Raw genomic sequence first — 18,731 nt, 5'->3', positions numbered from 1 at the left:
AAATAAAAGTTAGATTGACTAAAAGCCGAAGTTTAAAATTAAAAATGTTCGAATTTTAAACTAAAAAGTAAACATAAGATTTGTAATAATTTCTTAAAATTTTCGTTCTCTGAAAGATTTCTCAGTTTAAAAATAAAAAGGGAATTTTATAAAGATATCTAGCTGAAATTGTCCCGCAGTGGACTGATCATTAAGACACGGTTCCCAGCAGATCACCGAAGTCAAGCATCACTGGCTACGGTCAGTGTGCGGGTGGGTGACCACTTGGATCAGTCTGCGTAGGGACCGAGGGTGTGCGGTATTGGTCCTCGTTAAACTGTGCTACCGTAAAGTGCTCGACTTCGCGCGCAGGTCGTCGGGCTACCGAAGCGGGGGTGCCATCCCCTCCGCAGAGGATCAAAATTGTGATGGCATGTCTTCGGATCATCCTCCGGGATGTTTCCCAGACCGTCGCCAATAGCCCATTGTGCAGCTCTAGTGCGACGTGAATTAACAGCAACAGCAACAATCTAGCTGAAATTATTGAAAGAAAATTTAAAAAATTAAAAAAAAAGTTTGTTAAGAAATTCATTATACACTTAAAACAAAGTGTTAAAAATATTTTATTTTTTTAAAAAAAAGAAACTTTTTTTAACAAATCAATATTTGCTTGTACTATTATGCGTAAATAATTACAGAATTATTAAGTTCGATCGTAATGTTCAAATTCTTAATGAAGAAGTAAACACAAGTTTTGTTATATTTTCTAAAAATGATCACGCAAATAACAAAAGATTTCTTAGTTTAAAAATAAAAAAATAAATAAAAAAAAATTTATCAATTTTTTTACCTGACAGCATAGGAACAATATTTAAAAAATAAGTTCGTTAAAAAATTATTTGTATGCTTAAAACAAAGAGCTAAATAAATTTTAGAAAAAAATGCTTCTTAAACACTATTTTTATTATTATTTCATATAAATAATTAAATTAAATTAAATAATGACCGAATTATGAACGAAAAACAAAGTAAGGCAAGTTTCTTAATTAAATTCTTAAAAATAAAAACAAAAGAATTGTGATATTCGGTAATATATTTAGCTAATTAACTAATAATATAAAACGAAAATTAAAAAATAATAATGATTTTACTCTCTAATAAAACGAAGTAGTAATTGATAAAAAAGAAATGAATAAAATTCGCAAACTTTTCAAATTCTTTTGAACAAATAAAGTTTATTGACTTATGTCCAAAAAATAAGTTTTGTTTTAACTTTATTTCTAAAAATAAAAACAACTCAAGATTTATAAATTTAAAATCAGTAATAGAAGCCCATTAAATTATTAGAAGTTTTATCCGAAAGGTTTTTAATAAATTAAAAGAAAGTAAAAAAATAACCTAACAAATTTATTTACTTTGTAATTTAATTCCTTATGGGTGCCTTAAATTAGATTTCCGATAATTTTCGCATTTAAAAATATAAAAAAAGTTTTGTCAGAAAATAAATAAAAAACTTACCTAATTAATGAAGAAACTTTTCTTTATAAATTCTTTTCAATAATAGATTGCGTTCAGAACAAGGTTACGACGGCGATCACGAAGTTAATCCCATTGAAACTAATCTACAAGAAACGATTTCAAATCGCGAAGGTGCGAAAACGAACATGTGATATAACGATATAAGGTCTCAAAAGTGATTCTGATTCTACCGCTCATCAGTCAAGGCCGTCTCAACATAACGAAACAATATCGTCTTCCACAGCGCGAGTTGGCATCGGAACGTAAGAGAAAGTCCTTGCGTGTATCGCTATATCGTTATATCGTCTTCTTCACTCGACGGCTTAAATCAGATTTCTCATGTATCGCTTGGAATGAAAGTTGCTGTATCGGTTTGCCGATATAGGCGTTAAATCGATATGTCGCGATATATCGATTTATAGCCCAGTCCTATTCAAAACTAATGAAGCAATTTGAAGAAAATTGCGCCCACTCATAAAACTCATTTACCCAAAGATAATTTCATGAAAAAAATAATTTTTAGTAATTATTAATTATTTTTTATTATTTAATTAAATTGAGGATGAAAAAATTTTGAATTATAAGATATGAATTTTTTTATACCATAATAATCTACATATTTTTCAATACAAAAATCTAAAGTTTCAACTGTTTTTATTTATTAGAAGCTGAAAAAAATTAAAATTAATTATTTTTGAAAAAATAATTTGGCGACAATAAAAAAATGATTAAATGGGGCGATTAATATTAAAATGTGATAAACTTGCGAGGAACTTGACTTCTCGCGCGTAGTGTAAAATTTCATTCATATTTTTTTCGCTAATAATCGTTTGCTAATCCTTTTATTTTTATTTCTTTCAAACTATAAAATACGATGTTTCTTTTTAGTCATTTAATAATTTATTTGTAATTTAGTAAAGAAATTATAAATAAAGCATTTTGAATAAAAAACACTTTATTCAACGAATGTCTAGTTTTATAAAGGCGTGCTTCTGATAGAATATGATTATGCACCAGATTGTGCTTACTTAATGTGATTATTTTTTAATTTTTGATTTTCTTTTTCAATAACTGATACAATTTCAATAATATACAAACGTATGCATAGATTTGGAATAATATATTTATCAATTTCTTGAATATATATTTTATAATTATTAATACGAATGCGTAGTCAACATTTTTAATCATCTTAAAACTTCGCCCGGTGGCTGAGCGGTAGCGCTTCGCGCTGTCGTTCCTCGGGCCGGGCAAGGCTGACTCAGCCTTTCATCCCTTCAGTGGGTCGATAAATAAGTACCAAGCATGATTGGGAACTAAACACTGGGGGATCCGCGTTCGGCTGACCACCTGAACGGAACATCTGCTCCTGCACCCCAGAGCCCTAGGTCCAGAAAACTGAGATGGGCACAGTAGGCCTTGGCCCTCCATGGGCTGTCGTGCAGCTGAGTTTAGAGTAGAGTTTTTTAAAACTTCTTTACATCTTATATATCGCCTTAATCTTAAAATAAATTTGTAAATTACCTGTCTGTGCGTGTTTCGCAGAATTATTTTTCTAACTTTTTTATTGAATTTTAATGCAATTTTTTTTAAATTCTATTATGTATATTTTTGTCCAATAATATATTAATCAATCGTTTAAGTACTTTAATTTATGTTTTTCTTTAAAATAAAATTACTTTTTAAATTATTGCTAAGTTCTTATTGAAAGAAAACTTAGAATTATTGCCAGCTATCTGAGAATTAAATCTTGTTAAGAAATTAAAAATATTCTACTGATCACACACAATATCATTCGAGGCAGAACAGCTGACTATTTACTAAAAATACTATTGTTTACGAAAAATGAAGATAAATTATTAATTTTATTTCTTTTATTGCTTCTTATTTATTCGAGTAATGAAAAGTAAATGCGTATGTGCGCACAGGGGAAAAATTTAACAGATTGTTTTGTTTTTTAAATGAACATAAAAACTATGGGCATGCAATTTTAATTCAACATTCAAAGAAAATCTTGTGCGCTAACCCTTTTGTCTTAAAAGTTGAAAATATTTGCTTTAAAAGTTGTTTGTATGATTTCTCAACTTTTGCACAGTTCAAAAAAATATTGCTATATCAGGAAAATGTTTGATATGCCTTGTTTAGTTAAACAACTACTAAAATAAAAAATTGTAAAAAGATTAGAAAAACGTGCTATTTTTAGAATCATCATCTCGAAAATTGTTCTTTTACTCCATTTGACTTTCTTCTTCTTAAATAACTTATAATCATAGTTTTAACACACGTTTTGAAGAAATTATGTAAACAAATTCCTAATATTTCGTAATAAAAAAACAAGAATATTAATGATTTATTTATACAGTGAAACCTGCCAAGTTGACCACACTTGTAAGTTTTACATCTGAATAAGTTGACCTCAATTATCAAGAACGGAAATTTTCCTACATAATAAAGAAGCAAAACCTTTGTAACTTGACCACCTGTCTATCTTGTATGTTGACCACTGAAATAAGTTAATTTTGTCTAGGAGTATTATGAAATTCTATTCTAAAACCCTCATAAGTTGACCAGAAAAAAAAATTCAGAAAAGTTTCTGTCATTTTGCAATGTATGTTAATATTTCACTTGTTTGGTGAAATAGTGTAAAAAGCTAATCTAAACCCTTTTGTGAGTTGACCATCTGGGGAAACTGTAGGGACTCAGCTTTTGACCATTCATTGAAAACAGGTGTGTTAGTTGAAAAGTTGCTCTTCCAGTTGCAATAGTGAGCAAATAGGCTTATATGTGTAGTAATAACAGAATAAATTTTGAAGTGTTAAAATAATTTTGTTTTGTTAAAGTTTTCAATGTTTTCGTGTTCTGATATTTTAAGAAATTATTTTTATTAAACACTTCACATGCATAACTAACAAAATAATTTTTTTTAAAAAGTTAGTTAAATATTAAAAATATTTCTGTGTAACAAATTGAAGTTCGTTTAGGTTTAAACACATTTCTTGAGATATTCATTTGGCCATTTGCTAAATCAAATTTTTAAGTCAAGTAAAAAAAAAATTTAAATGTATAGCAACATGTAGGAAACGAAAAAGTAAACAATGTCCCACCCCTTCTATAAGTTGACCACTTGTCTACGTTGGCCACTAAAACAATGCACATGAAGTGATCAACTTACACAAGTTTTACTGTAATTGTTTCATTGAACCAGAGTAGTTAATTGTTTTCGTAATAATCGGCCTTACAACTATTTAACTTAGATTCTTTGGACTAGGCGTCACTTCATGCATGTCTTTCGAGATTGAAATTTCAAAGATAAAATGTAAAAATTACAAGAATGCGTAAGCTGGTTTCAATTAACAAAAAAAAAGGGACAAAATCGTTGGCAAAAGAAGTTATCTCATGAAAAGAGTGTCAGAGTTGAAAAAGTATTGTAAAAACTGTAACAATTGTTACTCTTGTTTAATTAAGGGTATTATAAACCTAATTTTCTTTTAATCATGTTTTTTAAAGAACTAACGAAAGGAGTGTGTAAATAACATCAACTCGTAATTTTCTTCGTGTTTTTTTTTGTTTTTATTTATTATAATATTGATATATATATATATATATATATATATATATATATATATATATATATATATATATATATATATATATCAAAATGCTTTTAAAATGCCATATAAACTTTATTAAGTTTTACAATTTTATCGAAAATAAATACCGTGATTTCTATAAAATTTTGCGATTATGCATCAGAATAGCTATCTTTTTTCAGGTCCACCTTTGCTTGATCACTTTTTTTTCCTTTCCTAAGAAACTCGAAGTGAGGGGCAAAAGCATTTAACCCTACAACTCTTCATAAATTTATGATAACTTATGAAAATTGGTTTTAATTCAAAACTGTCCTACAAATTACATTAAAACAGCTTTAAAAAAATAAATAATGTCAGATAAAAAGTCAAAGATTCTATAATCTTGGAGAATCAAAAATAATTTATTAATTTATTTAAATTTCCTTTTTAAAGGAGATTTAAAAAAAAAAAAAAAAAAGCCCAGAAAGCAACGCGAAAAATTCTTTTGGTTGCTTAGCAACGAGAAGCACTATCTTTTCCCATCTTGTCATTCATTCAGTTTCTTTATGGTTGTTATAAATTATTTCCCCTTCTATGGCGAGGTAATTTGGCATATTTTTAAACCATCGCCAGATATATAAATCCTTATTGCGACCTAATTTACAACCCATTTTTTTCGAAATTTTGTCTACCCCCCCTATTTTAAGGGTCAGGATTCCAAATATGTAAAAAAAAATGCATGTTTATTCAGAGAAAGTACGTTTTTGTGTCTGATTTCGTAACTTAATTAATAGTTAGCACTAATTAATTAGCATATTTGAGGTCACCCCCAGGAACCATTAAGATTGACACTTAAATCGTGAAAATCCGATCATTAGAACAAAAGTTATTCAGGGTGATATCTTTTTTTTTTTGCCGACTGTACACCCCTGCTGGCAACCATTTTTATGTACTTTTGAAAGAGTTATATCACAAAAGATATTTTCAAGCTACGTAAGTACTTTTTTTGGTATTAGATTATTATATTGTAACAAAGTAATTTTGTTCAAACAAATAAAAATTATTAACCGAATATGTAAGTGGACACCTTAATTAACATTTCAATAAAAAAGAATTAGTTTTGTTAATTAACTAGCAATGTTTTTAACAAATGAAGCTGAAATGGCGTCTTGGGGACGATTGTAACAATAAGTAAAGGGACGATTGTAACAGCTGAAAATAATCTTATGTTCACAAACCATTACTTAACTCTTTAAGAACCACCAATAGTTTCGTATATCATTTATATTATGTTGCATGTGCATTATTTCATTTGTCACCTTTCGCAGCATAAATTAAAATTTTTAACCCCTTAAAGTTAAAAGTTTAACCCTTTAGGTCTCTGCTCATTATTATTTTTACTCCTAAAATATCACTTCAATTTTAATCAATAAAAACAAATATCACAACTATGATAATATGTATAATTAACTATGTTTTAGTTGAATTTATGAACTGTTACAATTGACCCCGTAAGTGGGGACAATTGTAACAAGTGCACGACTGTCAAAAATTGTTAATAACTAATATAATAACATTTAAAATAAGGAAATTATAATTTTTTCTAGTAGAGGATAGTCTACTTTACTCGTCTGTCAATTAATACTAATAATATATTGGATTTTTTGTTAGTTAAAAATAGTTAAGTAAAAAATGTTACAATTGACCCCACTCTCCCCTACCAATAGTTTTGCCATGTAAAAGTTCCCAAAACATTTGTTGCTAAACGATAGAAGTTTTTCAATATTTTTCTCAACCCCTGTATTATTCATTTGATACTAATACTACTGACAATAAATAAAGTTATATACCCTGAATGATAAATAAACTCCTTGGTTATCACAGAGATCCTCATTTAGCGAACTCAGCGAAACCTGCAAAAAAGAAGTAAACAGTTATGAATGCAATAGACTAACAAAGACAGCAGGATTTCCACCATATATGTCAACCTGCAAACAAAAATATAATTAACACTAGGTTTACGGGACGCGTCATTTTGACGTACTTCGAATTTTATAAAGAAAATTACAAAACCAGTTTGCATTTTTATTTTATCCCTTGTAATGACTTTTATCCATTGATCGAGGTAAATACTATATATTGAAGTCTATTTTCTTCAAAAGAGTTGAAATATTGAAATTCTCTTTGTGGTATGCCTATCTCTACGGATATGCGTCAATTTGACGCCATCGTAATTTAGACAAAATTTTGCGTAAACATGCAAGCATCACATCAGTAATAAATAGGAATGTACCGACAATACTTCGATCCGTTATCAGATATCATTATCTCAAATGAAACAAGGAATAAACAACTGTTGCCGATAAGCAATAATAGAAAGAACAAACGCAGAATGTTAATTGATTTCAGAGTGTCATATTTCGAAGGTTCCAGTTGATTAGTTCGAGTATTGAAAAATTAAATACTAGACTATTTCATAAATATATATCTCATATTTTCGTTTTTTTTTCTCATAGTATGTAATTATATTGCTTTCTAAGTCCAGAGATGTCAACTGCTCCGGACAAGCCAAAATAATTTTTAAAAAACGGTAAAAAACTACTAAGTAAATTTTGCAAATATAAAGTGGTTAATTATATAAGCCAACGAATTATTTAGAAATAGTGGTGGATTAAAATATACTCAATTGAATTTATTAAACCAAGAATCACAATTGATAAACTACCACTTTAAAATATATATTTGCTGTCCGGAGCAAGTTGGCATATCTGTAAGTGCTGTTATTCGTTCATGCGTCAAATTGACGCGTGTTCGTAGAGATAGGGATATAAGAAACGTCCGTAAACCTAGTGTTAAATGATCAGATGTACCACTTAGTTCTGTCACATACTTTCGTTACAAGATTGAATACGTTTTGCGCCATGTAGGCTGTATCTCCTTAAGCTGGAACGTTGCCATTGAGTTAAAGGATAAATGCTTCTTTTATAAAAGAAACTTTTGCATTACTGTAAAAGATGTACTTACGGGAAAAAAAACTATCGGGTGGGCTAATTTACAATCCAGTGGCTTTTAACGATTCACTCGCTTTTTTGGAGACTTTGATCTTGACTGTAGTTGGTCTCAATTATAATACAAGATTTTATTTCTTTTAAAAATTTGTAACCTGAACGAAAAATACAGTCAAGAATCAAGTTTTTTTTAATTATTATTTAAGAAAATGCAAAACAGGAGAGCAGTCGTTAGAAGCCATTAAATCGGAAAATCGCTTAGTCGATCAAAAAAATTGGGAATATATATAAATATATATAAACATAAAAGATTTATGTATATTTTTAATAAATATATATTTTACAAAAATTGAAATTTTCAAAATTATATTTAAATAAAAAATTATTTAGGAAAGCTTTTAGAAAGTCTCTCTTTTTATCTTTCTTTCCTTTCGTTTTTTTTTTTTCAAAGATGGTACAGCAAATTTGAATTCTTTAAGAAAGAAGTGTAAATATTATTTTTTTACCACTGCTGCTTGATGAGGATATTGGGAAAGTTCGAGAAAACAACGAGCTTTCTTTTGAGCATCTCTTAGGACGTAACCTGGGAAGCTCGTCCAATTAACACCTGAGTGTCCACTCAAAGCTGAAATGAAAAGAAAACATGATTAGTTCAGACATATTTATTTATACATATCTATCTGCTTATCAGCTGAAGAGCTTTGAAACAATTTATTATGTCAACAAATTAAAGAGATGAAATGAAGTGACATTTTTGAGAATTCAAGCAAATTATTCTTCAACTTCATATGTCGACATAAGATTATGTCTTAAGAACAAATGAGATAAAAAGGACTTAAAGATTATGTCTTACCATAAAATCAGTTTATAACCGTCGTTGAACAGCCGACCCAATTTTTTGGGTTTACGGCTACTAATGTTCATCCTCGTGGTCTTGTGATTTTGAACCCAATCCTGAAGAACTCCTGGATCAAGTACTGGGAGACGTTTTGCCTTCGTGGAGGATTTTTAATGGAACTAATCCGCATTTGCGTTACATGGAAAAGAAAACCTCACGAGGTTAGCCTAACGGCAAGTGGACTCTAACCCATGATCCGTCTACCACTGAGTATATTTTCCGAAAGCATTGTGGTCAGTGCAAGCCGAATGCGGAATTCGTATTGACCAGTCATCGCTGGGATTCGAACCCAATTCACCTCATTGGAAGGCGAACTCGCTATCTTCTGAGCCATCAATGCTCCATTAAATCAGTCTATAATATTCCTTTAGCTGTGAGTTTCCAATTGTTAAAATCTAAAAATCATCTGCACTCATATAAACATTTCTCGCAATGGTATACTGCAGTCAGAAAAAGTTATAACAAAAAGTATATTAAATTCAGAGAAAGAATACTTCTATGATAGATATCGGGACTAAAATTATAGTCTCTATACGTTATATAAATATAAGAATTTCTAATTCATGATATATTTTTACATATTATAAAATGTATAATATAGATACGAGGTGTTTCAGGTCATTCAAAGAACTACGAACGATGAAACCCACATATAACTTCGTATTTCCACAACTAGAAGAGCTTCAGCCACATGTCTTTTTGCACCAAGATGGTGCACCACCTCATTGGGGTATCATCGTTCGTAGTTCTTTGAATGACCATTTTTCAGGAAGATGGATTGGGAGAGGAGGTCCAATTCCTTGGCCACCCAGATCACCTGATATACCGCCGTTGGACTTTTTTCTTTGGGGATTTATAAGGGATAATGTTTACAATAGAATCGTGTCGAACATTGATGACCTAAAAGCCAGAATTACAACCGCAATAGCCTCTGTGGATGCCGACATGCTTGCCGCTACCTGGCGTGAAATTGACTATCGACTTGATATTCTCCGTGCGACGAAGGGAGCACACGTGGAAGTTCATTGACAAAGGTCATGAAACTTTTTGAGTCTATCTAACCATTTATGTTATTAATTTTAATCTATCTTTATTATTTTCTGTGTTATTAAACATCAAAATGGGTCCGGGACTTTATAAACACCCTGTATATTTATATGCGAAAATTTTATAACAATATCTTAAGTGGGCCTCTAAAACCATGCGAATTGCATCTTAATACTTAAAAAATATGATTATTAAGGCAAAAGATATTCAGACAAAAAATATTATTTGTTAATATTTTGACAATACAGAAAATCCAAATATCATTTGTTTATCATTTTTTAGCATCATATCCCACAATTATCGTTTTTAAATATAATAATAAATTAGTTGATCAAATGTTTCTTTCCACAAATGACAACAAATTTCATATAAGCACTATAGGCATCACTTTTGCAAAGAGCGATTATATTTGTAATCTTTCAAAATATTTAAACTATTTGCCACATACGGAGTTTTTAACAACGTAATTAGGGATATAAGTTTATATATATCACGACAGAAAAAAGCAAACACTGGTAAGAAAATAATTTCATTCTAGCTTTTTTTCTTCCAGAAAACATAAGCGTGAAATATCGATGAGAACCAACATCTATCGATGAGAACCAACATCGAAAAAGCGAGTAATAATGAATAGTATGGAATAAAGAATAGTAATTCCTCTCTAAAACCAGTTATAATTGTTGCTGTTTTTTTTCCGTATCTTTTTCATACAAGAATGCCATCCCTGTTTTTAATGTATATTTTCCAAAACCATCTTAAAAATGTAGTAAAAAACTTGAAAATTTGGAGTTCAATATTGTATGTACTTAATCAAAAAACTTTTTTATAAAATCTGAACTTTTTCATAACTTTTTCATAAATTTTTTTCCTTATAAACTTTTTAATCAAAATCTGACGAATAATTTTCAAGTCAATTATAGTGAATTGCCATATAAGCATAAATATCAATAGTGAGGCTGATTTATGAAATTTTGCATTTTATACCTACCATCTAAATCAAATCCATGGGTAAGTTCATGGCCAATAGTCCACCCAAACGTTGATAAAGCTTTATATCTAGAAATATCAAAAACATTAGGTAAGCTATAATTACTTTTAATATCAACGTTTTTAATATTTTTTTCAAAGCTTTCGAACTTTATACAGTTAAAATATATAAAGAAATATATGATTTATATGATCAAAGTTTCAATTAAAAATTTCACTTAATCGAGGTAAATAGTACCACATCGTTTAGTGTGACAATATTTCCCTAAAGAAAAAATTACATTAGCAACTTTTTTTTATTCGACTTTGTGAACGCAATTTGTTTCCTGATTTTATTCTCTTTTGCCAAGAAACATAAAAAGGCCGCTATTTAAGGACCTTAACCCGAAGCGAAGCTATTATTTTATTCTATTTTCACACAACTATCTAGGCGTAATGTATACTAAATTTGCATAAACAATCATCTGGGATTCAGAACAGACAAATTGTTTAAATATTAATAAAAACCCGGAAATTATTAAACAAATTAAGAACTTAATTGTCAGAAGAGAAGAAGAATATTAGAATATTCATCTTCGTCATCACACGTTTAATCGTTAACTCTCTTACTCAAACTTAATTACCATTTCTTAGATTATTCTATTTTGTGATCACACGGTCACTCTCTGAATCGAAACTTAATTGCTATTTCATAGATTATTATGCTTTGTGATCACACGTTCATTCTCTTAATCGAAACTTAATTGCGATTTCGTAGATTATTCTGCTTTGTGATCACACTTTCACTCTCTTAATCGAAACTTAATTGTGATTTCTTTGATTATTCTGTTTTATGATCACACATTCACCCTCTTAGTGAAAACTTATTGCTTATGTTCTGCGATCACACTTTCAATCTTTTAATCAAAATTTAATTTCTCTGTCTTATATTATTCTGTTTTGTGACCACAAGCTCTCTCTCTTAATCAAAACTTAATTGCGATTTCATAGATTATTCTGCTTTGTGATCACGCGTTCACTCTGTTGATCAAAACTTAATTATTATTGCTTAAGTTATTAGGTTCTGTCCTTACACGTTCATTCTCTTAATCGAAACTTAACTACCACTTATAAGATTATTCTGTTATAACGAAAATTTGTAAGAAACCATAATTTACTTACTTTGGAATGTTGGGAGTTAAGGAAAAAGACTGTAATTGAGCCAAAGTTAGAACTAAAAAAATAAAGCAATAGTTAATTCACCAAAAAATAATAGGCGTAATTTCATCATACAATTATCAACTTAAAATAGAGCCTTATTTAGCCTTTTTAAATCAATAGAATTTCAAAGATCTCGAGTTTTAAAATCGCATCGGCAAAATTCAAGACTATTATCAATTCATAATGAAGTGAAGGCAGTGGTTTTATTTTCCCCTCTTACCTACTTGAACTTTCGATTCTTCGTAGCCTTGGGGTATTTATATTAGACTTGACAAACATAGGTCTCGAGGTGAATTTTATATTAAAAATCCTTTTATTGTTCGATACTACATATTCTAATATTTCAAACAAATTATAAATTTTGTTAAATACGCAAATTAGGCTTACAGTCTTCTATTATTTAATATTTTACCCGTAAGTATGAGTCACCTTTTACGGTTGGAGAGGAAAATCTATCCTAGTGGTAGCCACATATCTACATGTTATTCTGTAAATCTCATGGTTTTTATACTTTCAAAAATTATTGATTTACTCTCCAACACAAATGTAAGTTTTAAGGTTATGAATATAATGTCTTCTAATTAGGAAGTTATTTTTTTAAATTTTGAGTCAATATAGCAAATTTAGTTTAATTTTTATCTAACTTCAATTCTATAAGCTTCAGGCAAGATCTTTCAAAACTGTGCCAACAGTTTCGCCATGTAAAATCTTCCAAAGCATTTGATGCGAAAAGAAAAGATTGTTTACATAGAGTTAGTACAGAAATGTTTCCATATTTTTGGCCAACCCCTGTATCTTTGCTAAGTATTTTCGTCAAATTGAAAACGTCTCATAACTCGAACTGTTTTATGATCATACGAAGTACAAATAAATAAATAAACAGATGTTCCTAAGTTGAAATTAAAATTTTTCTTTGCTTTAAAAACTTCTGCTTTAATTCATTATACCACTGAGAAAAATATTTCATATATAGTAAGGGATAGATATAAGTATATAGTATATGGTAATGGAAAGACTTAATTTAGAAAAATACATGCTAATAACAAAATAAGGAAGTTACTACTCTTTACCTTTTCAAAAAAAGGTGCATGTGGATACATTGTTACTAGCATTGATAGGTAAATTAGGATAATATGACTCATTGGTCCATTGGTAAATTAATATGACTCAATACCGGACAAAGTTTTTTAACTATCCCGACAATTGAATTCAACGCTGTATTGTTTGAAACAGTCAGATTTTTTCCCCTATTGAACATTTTAATCCTGTCTGAACATGAAATTTCTGAACATTGTGTCATTAAAATTAAGTTTTTCTCTGTTATTTAGCAATTTATAACACTATTTTTAAGGTGTACTTTCTTAATCCTAATTAAACCATGTGGGATTCATGTTTATCGTGAATAATTTGCGTAACAAAGTTGTGTTCAATAATCCCCCTTTATATAAGTTGAACATCGAAAATGGAAGTTTATAAACACAATACTGTTTTACAAATCATTTATTAATATTTGAGTAAATATATCTCTATAAGCGTGAGGTTAATAATAGTAATACGTACTTATAGTATTTCCTCGAAAAAAGCTGTAAGCAGTGAGGTCAAAAGGAGATATAATCCTAGAAGAAAATATATTTTTTGTTAAAAATAAAGTTAAAACACGAGATTTGAGATTAAATAGTTCGGCTGAAATATTAAGAAAAATAAGAAAATATCTAAAATTTAGTAATGAAAACAATTTATTAAGTTACTGATTTCAAACACTGTGAGAAAAATTCGAATTTCTTAAAAATATCTGAAAAAGCTGTGAACCAATATCATTTTAATCCTTGCATTTAATACACTTGATAATATCTTGGATTACCTTGGATTGATAATATCTCTTTTATTGGATTACAACAACGTGTTTCTTATGATTGCAATATCCATTTTAATTACAGATCTTACTTTTTATAATCCATTTTAACTAAAGATCTTAATTTTGAATTGCACAATCTATTTTAAATAAAGATATTATTTTTCATAATCCAATTTAATTTACGATCTTAATTGTGAATCGCGCAATCCATTTTAATTAAAAAATCTTACGTTTTATAACCCTTTTTAGTTAAAGATCTTATTTTTCATAATCCATTTTAATTGGAGAGCTCACTTTTGAATTGAATAATCCATTTTAATTAAAGATCTTTCTTTAGAATTGCATTATTAATTTTAATTGAAAATCTTACGTTAGATCAGCATTATCCATTTTGTATAAATGTCTTACTTTTGAATTGCATAATCCATGTCATTTATTGTTTTGGAAAGTGATACGCCCTCTATAAGCTTTTGCATTCGTATGGCAAGTAGTTTCATTCCATTTTCTAGAAATGAGTCAGAAAAATTGCCCATCTAGAAAAAATTATACAAGCGAGATGTAAACAACTGTTTTTTTATAAAGCAAACATTTGCGATGAGAATATACATTTTTGAGTTATAAACCAAGTTTTATTTTACAAAAATATAAAAATTAAGAAATCACTTACGTTTGAATAAAAGGCATCAAAAAACGCATCATCTTTTCTTGGGTAAGCAATTTCAACTTGAATCTGATCAATCTATTAAAAAAAAACGAAATTTAAAACCTTTTTGTAGCTCTTTTTATGATAACACCATAATATACATTATAATAACACTATAATAACCAACATCATCGAAATTTATCTGGGCTATTGAGGCCGTTAGCGACCCTTTTCCTATCAATCTATAATAAACCCAATTGCGGATCTGCCAACTTTATACGTTTAGGGGGGGGGGATTTCTGGTGGTAACAAATTTCATGTTTTAATGTATGATCCTTTGTTTACTAAGTAGGTAGGTAAGTACTTTATTTACGTCGCACTAGAGCTGCACAATGTCTATTGGCGACGGTCTGGGAAGCATCCCTGAGGATGAGCCAAAGACATGCCATCGCAATTTTCAACCTCTGCAGAGGGGATGGCTTTCCTGCTTTGGTAGCCAGACGACTGTGCGCGAAGTCGAGCACTTTACGGTAGAACAGATTAACGAGGACCAATACAGCGCACTGTCGGTCCTTACGCAGGTTGATCAAAGTGGTCACCCATCCTCTTACTGACCGCAGTCAGTGATGCTTGACTTCGGTGTTCTACTGGGAACCGTGTCTTAACGATCAGTCCACTGCGGGACCCTTTGTTTACTTAATTTGATTTTAAGTTATTTTCCCAAACCACTGTGAATAATTCAAAAATTCATGCGAAAAACCACTTTCTTCTAGTTCTTTTGTGGTGGGACATTCAAAATGTTGGCAAAATTAACAAAAGTTCTGAAGATTTAGTTTTGTATTCTCTAACTACCTACCCATCCTCTTCGAGTCAGCTGGCCCACAAGGTCTCAAGTTTCCTTTTCGAGACACCCCTATCCTGAACCAGTCCTCTTGCCTCCTCCCATCTACTTAATTTTCTTATTGTCTCTCACTGTATGAAATATATTGCAAAAAGCGTAGAAGTTGACAGCCCTGCAAGTGGCCTTTACCATTATCTGTCTTTTGATAGTGGCTAGTGGCCATTAACTGTGTTTTTTTATGTCTAACTGGATTAATTTTTACAGCAGGGATGGGATTTTTTCGTAATAAAAATGTATAATAAACCTTACCTTATGAGTACTTCTTGATCTATCAAATTCTAAGAGGTCACGTGTGTTCTTGAATATAACCTTAAATTCGTTTTTCACTCTTAAAATGACATCTTCCATCTGCAAACAAAGCAAAAATGACAACAAGAATTCAAAACATAAACATACGTAGCATTGAAAAAACTAAAGATGATTAAAATCTAAGAATAATGTATTTGCTTTTAATGAAGTGTCGTTAAAACAGACTATTAATGTATTTTCCAGATTGTGATGTACGAATCAAGAATCTGAACCTGTCGGGAAGAAAATATATTTGTTCAGAAAAGATTTATTATCTCGAGACCAAAAACAGTATAATGCTACATGACTATGACAAGCTGAATGACTGTATACAGGGTATGTAATGATTGCCCTTAATATACATTTTTCGAAATGATAAGCACATTAGGGGTTGCAAGTTAATGCTTTAGAAGGGAAAATATACAAATGAGACCGAAATTTATCGAATCAATGTTAACTTCTTCGTCCTGAGTTATGAATTGACAGATAACAAATCAATGACTAGATAGATACACTATACCACATACAAGTATATTAAATATGAAATATTTTTCCTCATTTTATCACCCTCTTTGAACAGTCTACATTATTTTCTGAGTTTATGACTACCGATGTTCAACTCCGTAACCTTGTAATTTTGAACTCAACCCAGATGACAAGAGAACTCCTGGTTCAAGTATTGGGAGAAATTCGCCTTCGTGGACGAAGACTTTTTGACAGTACTAACCCGCATTTGCGTTACATGGAGTGGAACCTCACGAAAACTTACTAAGGTTAACCTGAAGTAAAGGAACACTAACCCATAATCCGTTTACCACTGAGAATATTTCACGTCAGTACTGTGGACGGTGCGCGCCGAGTGAGGAATTCGTATTGACCAGAAATTGCTGGGATTCGAACCCGTGTCACCTCATTAGAAGGCGAGTGCTCTATCCCCTGAGAAATAGGAAATATTGTAATATTCTGCTAATTGCCAAACGAATTAAAACATTTTGTAATAGTAGGACATACCTGCCAACTTTTGTCAAAAATGATTTTCGTTAGTGATAGTTAGATGACAATTGAATTACTATTACATGCAGAAATATTTTTTTCCACTCTGCAAGAAACTAAACACACCATCGCCTGATTTTTATGTCTTTATGCTGATAAGTTTAAATTGTTCAGTTATATTGCTGGTCCATATCACGTTAAAATATATTTATTATTTCAAAATATTAAAAGAAAAAATAAGGTTTTTTTCAGCACTTCATAAAAATGAAATGTTACGAAAAATTCGTAAAAGTTGAAAACTATATGAAATTATGCCAAATGTTCATTTGTTTTTGTAACCCCCTCCCCTATTGTTAGAATTTCATGAAATTTAGTTTCAGGAAATATTTATGCACACTAAATTGAATGTAATAAAAACATTCATGAGTTTTTTCAGAAAAAGTGAGCTTTTTAGTCAAAATAAGCCCCCATATTTATAGTCAACTGTTATAGATAATTTAAGACATTTTTATGAGATATTGCCAAAGCACTTTACTGAATGAAAATCCAACCAATCATTCAGACGTTGTAAAAGTGATCCGTTTTTTTACTATACAGTAATTTTTCTTTTGTTGACTTTTTTTTTAAAAAAAAATTTCATTTTTTAATCAAGCAATATTAAAAAAATCTATTCGAACAAAATAAATTTCTATAAAAGGGTAAAAGAGCAAAAAAAAAATTATTTCATTATGCATAGCTAATAATGTTAAATTATACAACAAAATAAGCTCCCTGAATACTTTTTGCTACCAGAATATTTCCTACTTACCACATTTTCAATATCGTCATCGTGTGTGGCATTGTAATAACTTTTCAAAATAGCAATCGGATATACAATATTACACAAACAATATTAAAAAAATCTATTCAAACGGAAAAAAAATTCTTTAAAAGGGGAAAAAAGCCACACAAAAAATTTCGTTATACATAGTTAATAATGTTAAATTATACAACAAAATAAGTTCCCTGAATATTTTTTTGCTACCTGAATATTTCCTACTTACCACATTTTCGATATCGTCATCATGTGTGGCATTGTAATAACTTTTCAAAATAGCCATCGGCATAAGCTTTTTCACATATCCAACGCATTGTCTCCAACGCGGCAAGAGACGCTCTGAAGACATGAAGCGAAAATCCATTTTTTTCTTCATCAGACTCTGGTGACTCTCAATAACTTGTCGAAATGGTTTTCCCAAAAATCCCATATGATGAAACACAAACTTCCAAGTCAAATAATTGGCGATGACCCTATATCAAATAATTCATTGAATAAAAGTTCGAAAAAGAAATTCCCACCAAACATTTTAATTGTAAAAAAAATTATCATATATTACCACAACTGATTCACATAATGATGTTGCAGTATTTTCTCCACAAGCATGTAATTATGACCCATAACAGAATGTCTAATTATCAATAATATTCTCTATCATCATAATTTTTTCAAGAATACTCTACCATATCCGTGAAAAGTCACTGAACCTTCTCATGATCATGCTGACTGTAATGAGACTATCACCCAAAATACAGGGTTATTCATAATTCCCTCCGCCTGTAAACGCCATTTTTCTTTTATACAACTGGCTTCAGGGGTATATGTTACTGCCATCTACCGGCAACTGCTTAAATTAAAACTTGAATACTTTCGGAATAATTTCATATGTTCTTTTTTGCCATATTCGTCTTTGTTTTTTTACAATAACGCTTCGAAACCCCGGAGGGAATTATGAATAACCCTGTATACTGTCCTGCTATCACGAGAGTTTCCGTAGACGTTAGACCTGGTAGTTGTCATGGCTGCAT

At 30.1% G+C, this 18,731-nt stretch overlaps 1 protein-coding gene across 1 annotated transcript in view; it reads right to left on the bottom strand.

Annotated features, from left to right (window-relative positions):
* The window catches only part of LOC107456724 (membrane metallo-endopeptidase-like 1), a 70,545-nt gene that overhangs the window by 4,425 nt on the left and 47,389 nt on the right, over positions 1–18,731 (bottom strand). The window contains exons 12-20 of the mRNA XM_043047638.3: positions 17,930–18,176; positions 15,855–15,953; positions 14,729–14,800; positions 14,470–14,594; positions 13,767–13,822; positions 12,168–12,219; positions 11,008–11,075; positions 8,581–8,699; positions 6,917–6,979 (exon numbers count right to left, since the gene is read on the bottom strand). Coding sequence (XP_042903572.2) covers positions 6,917–6,979; positions 8,581–8,699; positions 11,008–11,075; positions 12,168–12,219; positions 13,767–13,822; positions 14,470–14,594; positions 14,729–14,800; positions 15,855–15,953; positions 17,930–18,176 — 901 coding nt within the window. The remainder of the gene's footprint in view (positions 1–6,916; positions 6,980–8,580; positions 8,700–11,007; positions 11,076–12,167; positions 12,220–13,766; positions 13,823–14,469; positions 14,595–14,728; positions 14,801–15,854; positions 15,954–17,929; positions 18,177–18,731) is intronic.

Source organism: Parasteatoda tepidariorum, chromosome 1 (assembly GCF_982258835.1).
Source record: "Parasteatoda tepidariorum strain Cologne lab strain chromosome 1, Ptep-v5.0, whole genome shotgun sequence".
Taxonomy (NCBI): domain Eukaryota; kingdom Metazoa; phylum Arthropoda; class Arachnida; order Araneae; family Theridiidae; genus Parasteatoda; species Parasteatoda tepidariorum.
This window is presented reverse-complemented; position numbering and strand designations above follow the sequence as displayed.